This window comes from Equus asinus, chromosome 8, assembly GCF_041296235.1.
Source record: "Equus asinus isolate D_3611 breed Donkey chromosome 8, EquAss-T2T_v2, whole genome shotgun sequence".
In the NCBI taxonomy this organism is placed as follows: domain Eukaryota; kingdom Metazoa; phylum Chordata; class Mammalia; order Perissodactyla; family Equidae; genus Equus; species Equus asinus.
Genome location: NC_091797.1, coordinates 97,994,361 through 98,001,497, shown reverse-complemented (window position 1 = coordinate 98,001,497; position 7,137 = coordinate 97,994,361). Strand labels below are relative to the sequence as shown.

General features: G+C 55.5%; 1 protein-coding gene across 6 annotated transcripts in view; it reads right to left on the bottom strand.

The window, feature by feature from the left end:
- LOC106826200 (cationic amino acid transporter 4-like) overlaps positions 1-7,137 on the bottom strand; it is a 30,718-nt gene that overhangs the window by 4,088 nt on the left and 19,493 nt on the right. For 5 of the 6 annotated variants that reach the window (XM_070516513.1, XM_044775417.2, XM_070516512.1 and 2 more), the window contains exons 2-4: positions 1,485-2,506; positions 438-1,030; positions 70-178 (exon numbers count right to left, since the gene is read on the bottom strand). In XM_070516513.1, coding sequence (XP_070372614.1) covers positions 70-178; positions 438-1,030; positions 1,485-2,466 — 1,684 coding nt within the window. In that variant the 5' untranslated portion in view covers positions 2,467-2,506. Of the gene's footprint in view, positions 1-69; positions 179-437; positions 1,031-1,484; positions 2,507-5,392; positions 5,635-7,137 lie in introns of all 6 variants that reach the window. The other variant, XM_070516515.1, reaches the window with a different exon arrangement.

Here is a 7,137-nt window from a genome sequence, read left to right as displayed (position 1 = left end):
TCGCAGCCCTGCTTCCCTGCTTTCCTTCCTCCTGCGGCCCCCCAGGGTCCCAGCCTGGTCCCCACTCACCGATCAACAACCAGATGGAGAAGCCCAGCCAGGTCACATAGCTCAGGTGTAGCATGAGGAAGATGTTGAGGAGGATGCTCAGGGCAGGGGTCAGGGGCACCATGGGAACCTGAGGGGACAAGGGCAGGGCAGGGCTGGGCTGCAGGGAAGGGCTGCTGGCACAGGGCCTGATTTCTTGGGAGTCCACAAATCCTTTCTCTGCCTCTGGAGATTCTGGAGACAAGGGCCCACCCGCCATGCAGAGAGAGGGGTGTGGGGCACTGGTCTCCCCCGCCCTGTGGCCCTGGTGCATCCTGCCATGGCAGAGGAGGAAGAGGCGAAGGGAGCTGGCTGGGCTGAGCGTGGTGGGCGCTGGCTCGAGGAAGTACCTGAAAGGTGTCCTGCCGGCGCTGCTGCTGGTGGGCCCCCAGGACGAGGAGACTGAGCAGAAACGTGGCAGAGCTGAGCAGGAGCAGCAGGGTGTAGCCCCAGGGCGGGAGGTGCAGGGCCGAGTCCCCGAAGACCAGCACGCAGTCCAGGGTGATGGCCGAGGCCACCAGGACACCGAGGGACCAAGCCACGGTGGCTCCAGGTCTGCACCCACCCAGGAAGCGGAGGTAGGGCCTCATGGCTGCTCGCAGCTGCCCAGGCTCAGGGGCTGAGGCCTGCTCAGTGCCCACAGGGCTGCCTGGGCCCTGAGAACTGGATGGAGGGGACTTTCGGAAGCGTAGAATGATAATGCTGGTGGTCAGGACAGTGAGTTCCAGCATTATTCCGATGGACAGGAACTGGACCAGTGCCTCGAGGTCCAGCAGCAGTGCCAGGAAAGCCATGAGGACCCCAAATACCAGGATGCCCACCACAGGCACTTGAGTCCGGGGGTGCACGCGGGCAAAAACCTGGAAGAAGAGCCCATCGGCAGACATGGCACAGACCATGCGTGGCACGAACAAGAGGATGTTGAGCAGGAGAGTGATTATGGCTGTGACAGAGGGTGGGAGACTGGTCAGCATGATGCACAGACCCACAGGGGCTTCTGCTGGGGGCCAGGGCATGGGTGGTCCCTTGGGCACATGGGCATGAGTTTCTCTGGGCTCTGAGAACAAGTGTGAATGTATGTGGGGTGCAGGATGCTCCCCCTCACCACCCAGGAATGGGACATCCCAGTTTAGGTGACAGGCCCACTGGAGAATCTGATGAGGGCTGAGTCCTTCTGCCTGGAAGGATCTGGAAGCACATCCCCAGAACTAACGTGCTGTGTACAACTGGGAGGGGTGGTGAGTAGGTCCCTCCCAACAAGCCCGGGTGGATAGTCTAATCATTAGCACCTTCTGGGCTCAGGATGCAATTGGGAGCACAGGCCCAGATGGGGAGATGTGTCCCCTGGAGGCCCCTCCACCCTGTTCCCTCCCACCTTGTCCGGATGGGCCCCTTACCACAGATTGCACCAGCCACCACGATGAAGGCTGCCCAGCTATGGCCCTGCTGATGGAAGGCATCAGCGAGTGCTGAGTCAGGGTCCAGGTTGTGCCAGGGCACCATGAGGGTGAGGACTGTGGAGACGAGGATGTAGGCGCCAGCCACTACACCAACTGAGATGGCAAGGGCCATAGGCACTGTTCGCTTTGGGTTCCGGGCCTCAACACTGGAGGCAGCAATGGCACCAAAGCCTGCAAAGGCATAGAAGCAGGTGGCGGCGCCAGTCATGATGCCGGAGAAGCCGAAGGGTGCAAAGCCGCCCTCCTCACCACTCCAGTTGTGTGGGTGGGCCAGGACAAACCCCAGGATGATGATGAAGAGGATGACGATGAGACTGATGGCAGAGAAGATGTGGTTGACCCAGGAAGAGACACGACCTCCACAGGAGACGAAAGCCAAGAACAAAAGTATGATGCCAGCAGCCAAGAAGTCTGGGTACCGGGCCAGAAAGGGCACCTGCCAGATGCCCACATGGGCCTCGGTGAAGCTGCGGATGCGGTGGCTAAAGATGACGTCCAGGTAGCTGCTCCAGACGCGGGCCATGGCAGCTACACCAATGAGCCACTGGATGAGCACGATCCAGCCAACGAGGAACGCCCACAGCTCGCCCGTGAACACATAGGTGAACAGGTAGGAAGAGCCCCTGCAGGGCACACGCACTACAAACTCTGCATAGCATAGGGCTGTGAGCAGGGAGGCCACGGCAGCCACGCTGAAGGACACAAGCACTGCAGGGCCAGCCATCCACTTGGCCACAGTGCCTGTGAGGATGTAGAGGCCTAAGCCAACCATACCACCCACACCTTGAAGGGTCAGGTCCAGTGTAGTAAGGTGGCGCCTCAGTGATGTCTCCGTGGTGGGCTCCTCTAGTGTCTTCACCCGGTTCAGTTTCTGGCAGAAGCGTGCCAGGCTGGCGGTGCTGGGCAGCCCCCAGGCCATGGTGGGCAGCTGAGATGAGCACCAAGTCAGCTGCCGGCACCTATGAGGGTGAGAGGGGAGTGACAGGCTGCCAAGCCAGGTGCTGACCAGCTTTCAGTCCTTGCTCTGACCCTGCACTGGGGACCCAAGCTTGGAACCACTGGCAGCTGCAGGGCTGGATGAGGCAGGCTCAGGGCCTGGCAGCAGGGTGGGCAGGAGGCCACAGGGAAGCATGGGGATCACTTTGCCCTGCCTCCTGGGCATAGAGGGTGTGTTTTAGAGGGGCCCTGGGAGTGGGGAGTGGGCAGCCCCAGGGAGCTCAGCTAGGAACCCCTCCCGTGGTCTGGGATCCCAGAGCATGCTGGAAATCCAAGGCTTCCCAAGAACTGGGCCAGGCCCCCAGGACCCAGGATTGGAGTGACTCTGTGGCCCTGGGCTTTGCCCAGGTGGCCACCTGACGATGTTCATGCTCCATCCCCTGCTTTGCCAGTTTGGTCTATCATTTCACCCCACTGGGAGTGGGGGGCACCCTGGGCCCTGCACCCAATGACAAGGCCCTGCTTCCCTCCCCTGTACCTCGACACACTGCTGCCTCATCAGTGCCAGAGTCATTTTTGCCACACCCCTGTCCCTAGGTACCCTAGGCTTCATGACCTCTCTGGCTGAGTTCAACCACACAGGACTTGCTCTCACTGCCCTGATGTCCCCATTGCTGCCCCTCAGTGCACAGGGCCCACCCCACCCCTGGGCGCCAGATCCAGCACTGGACCCTGCATCACAATCCTACATGCACTCAGATCACCCTACCCACAACTCACACAGTCAAGGCCAGAGCTGCCCAGGTTCTGGGGAAGCCCTATGACTATGCCCAGTTCACAGATGAGGAAGCTCAGGCCTCCAGGAAACTGACTAGCCCAGGTCACTGGGGTGGCCTCAGGACGTGGGTGGAGGCTAAGGTCCAGGTCTGGGAGGGATCTGGATCCCACCCAGTTAACACTGCTGCTGATACCCTACATGATTCCTCATCCTAACACACAGACCCCATCAGCTGGGCACCATCCAGGCCCCTGGACCTTGGGAGGTGTGGGGGCTGCAGGAGTCAGGCAAGACGCTGGTAAGATGAGGGTCTGAATGTGGCTGAGAGGCCCTGGGCAGTCCCTGACCTCTGGCACAATGGGATGGCAGTAAGCCACCCTCACCCACTGACGAGGGAGTGCCCGGCTGTGGGGACTGTTCTGTGAATTGGCAGAGCTCTTGCTGGCTGTTCTGAGCTTCCAGCTACAGACAGTGTCCTGAAAGGAGGCAAGCAGACCCCTGGGGATGACCTCTAGCCCTCCAGCTTGGGGTACCCCTAGGGCCCCTCAGACACCAATGGCAGCCCCTCCTAGCCCAGGAGTAACTGTCAAGCCTGGGGGAACTGAATGATGGCTCCCCACTTGTGGATATCCTTGAGAGGTGTCGTGGACTAAGCATCTGCTCCATGCCAGTCCCTGCAAAATGGGGACACATCACGTGTCTCATCACGTGACCAACAAAAACCCCTCAGGCTTATTTATTTCTGGGACTGAGGGGTCTGTGTCCTTCTGCTCTTCCCACTCCTGTGAAAGTGGAAAGGTTGGTGTCACAGGGTGTGAACTTGTTTACAGCAAAATGAGGACAATCCATCCAAGCAAAGCAAAACCCAAACAGTCATCCTCTTCCCCCAGAACTCTCTCCATGTTGTCAGGTTTCTATGTGGTTTGTGGAATAGGACGTTAGGGGCACCTGCAGGCTGTATGGCTCAGTGGGCTGGTGACAGTGTGGTGGACTCCCAGGCAAGATGGTGCAACGTGGAGCACTCTGCCTTAGCCAGCCCCTTGCTCCCTGGTATTTGGCTGACGTTGTCTTGAGGAGCTTCTCAGATGGGCTCCCACTTCAATTACAAAACTGCCCAGCCCTCTTGGTTGGAAATGCATTTTTCTGGGTTTCTGTGAAGGCGTTTCAGAACAAGGAATGTCTGCTGTTATGTTTAGGCCACACAGGAGGGAGGTGCAGAAGGAGTCAGCCCTGGAAGCAGATGTTCCTTGTTCTGAAACGCCTTCACAGAAACCCAGAAAAATGCATTTCCAACCAAGAGGCCTGGGCAGTTGTGTAACAGGAGCTCCCCCAAGGCCTGACCGATGGCCACCTGAGAGCTGGTGCGCAGGGTTTCAGAGCACTGACTTTTCATCTCCCCAGAGAGGGGCTCTCACCACACCCCCCTTCACAGGGGCCAACATCCAGTGGATACTCATGGTCAAGCATGGTAGATGCAGTAAATGGTAAGCTTTGAGGGACACAGCTGGGCCAAGTGCTGGACCCCACTGAGCAAGGCAGTTACACAGAGCAACACATGGAGATGCAGTGAAGAGAAAGCACCAAAAATACCAGAAGAAGAGAGAACACTCCCCACCTCATCCTACACAGCCAGGAGCACCCTGACACCAAACCCAACAAAGACATCACAAGGAAATAAAACTAGAGACCAACGTGGATACAGATGCAGAATTGCTCAAGTGAATATTAGCAAATTGAATCCAGCAACATATAAAAAGGACCAAGGGGGGATTTATCCCAGGAATGCAAGATTAATTAACCTACGAAAATCAGTCAATGTAGTATGCCAGTCTAATACAATAAAGGACAAAAACCTCATGATTGTCTCAAAGGACACCAAAAAAACCAGTGAACAAACCTGGAATAGAAGGGACCACCCTCAAACTGACGAAGACCATCCACGAAAACCCCTTGGCTGCTGTGCTCAGTGGAGAGAGACTGAAAGTTTTCCCTTTGCTCAGGAGCAGCCTCAGGAGGTCCTCTCACCACTTGTACCCAACATTTTACTATGGGCTCTGGTCATGGCCATTAGGTGAGAACATGAAATAAAAGGAATCCAGATTGGAAAAGAAGATGCAAAACTATCTCTAACCTCAGATGACATTTTCTTATGTAGAGAAAAACCTAAGGAATCCACAGAAAAAGTATTAGAACTAATAAACAATTTTAGCAAAGGTGCAGGATACAATATCAATATACAAAAATCATTGCAGGGGCCAGCCTGGTGGCATAGTGGTTAAGTTCCTTTACTCCACTTTGATGGCCCAAGGTTCGCAGGTTCAGATCCTGGGTGTGGACATAGCACCACTCATCAAGCCACACTGTGGTGGCATCCTACAGAAAATAGAGGAAGAGTGACATCAGCAACACGGCAGAGTGAGCAGTTTTCTTTGTCTCTCCCTCTTCGAATCTATAACTAATTGGACATTCATCAGTCAACAAAGGATATCCACACAGCATCTCAGGACGCCTGAGAGACCCATGCTGCTATACATTGGAAGGTGAATGGACTTCCCCCCGGGAGGAGGTGGAGATAGGTGAAAACTCTCCGACCCCTAACCCCTGGACAGCCTAGTTCCTGTAAGTGACTTGCTTCCAGCAGACACACTCATAGCATTGCCAGGCACCAAGGGCAGGTGTGTGCATGCACTGGTGGAGCGATGGTGGAAACAGGTGACTACAGCCCTACCTAAGCCCCCTGCAATTGCCCCTAATCCCAGTGGGAAAATCCATCGTCCCACAGCAGTTGTGGGGAAAGCCTGTACTTGGCATTAGTGGAGAGGCCCCGCCCAGCATTCAGAATGCTGGGAGGCTCTGGGACAGGAGGATCCTGGGCAGAGCAGCACCACACCTGCCGCCTCTGACTCACAGACTCTGGCAGTGTCCCGGGGGGGCAAGGGACACCCACTTAGCCTGTGTGAGTGGGCAGGGGCAGGCTGGAGCCCCAGCGGCCCTCCTCCGCAGTCCAGGGGGAAAATCCATGGTCCCACAGCAGCCACAGCGAAAGCCTCTGCACAGCATTAGTGGAGAGGCCCCACCCAGCAATCATAAGGCTCGAAGGCCCTGAGGCAAAAGTAGCACAGCTGGGTGAGCTAACCACAGACTGCAGTAGATGCCCATAGCTCTGCTGTGGCCCATAGTGGACAAGTGAGATCTTGCAGGCCCTGACAGTGACAGAGATGCGAATCTAGGTGAACCTGCTCCTGGCCGCTGTGAAAGTCCATAACACCACTGCAGACCCTAGGGAGGGAGCACGTCTAGGTGGTCTGTGAAAGTAGGCAGCAGCAACCTGATGCCCCCTTGGGATTGTCCCCACAACTGATGAGAGACCCCACAGGACCACTGTGACTATGAGGAGGGGCCCAGGTCTGGTCAGCAACAGGTGACAGGGATCCTGGTTGGTACAGATTAAACAGCTGCTCCCCCCCACACACTCCAGTAGAAGCAAGTGGAAGCAGTAACTAAACTCTATCTCTATGCGGAGGCACAAATCCATGCCATCAAGCAGTATTAAAAAATATATTAAATCTCCAGAACAGAAGGAAAATGACAAGTACCCAGAAAATAATCCCAAAGACAATGAAATCTATAACCTGAATGACAATGAATTCAAAACAGCCACCATTAAAAAACTCAATGAGTTAAAAAAGAATACAGATAGACAACTCAACGAGTTCAGGAGCTATGTTACAAAAGAGCTTGATACTATAAAGCAGAACCAATCAGAAATATTGGAGATGAAGAACACAATGGAGGAGATTAAGAAAAATCTGGACTCTCTGAACAGTGGGGTCAATAATATGGAGGACAGAATTAGCTATTTGGAGAATAGAAATA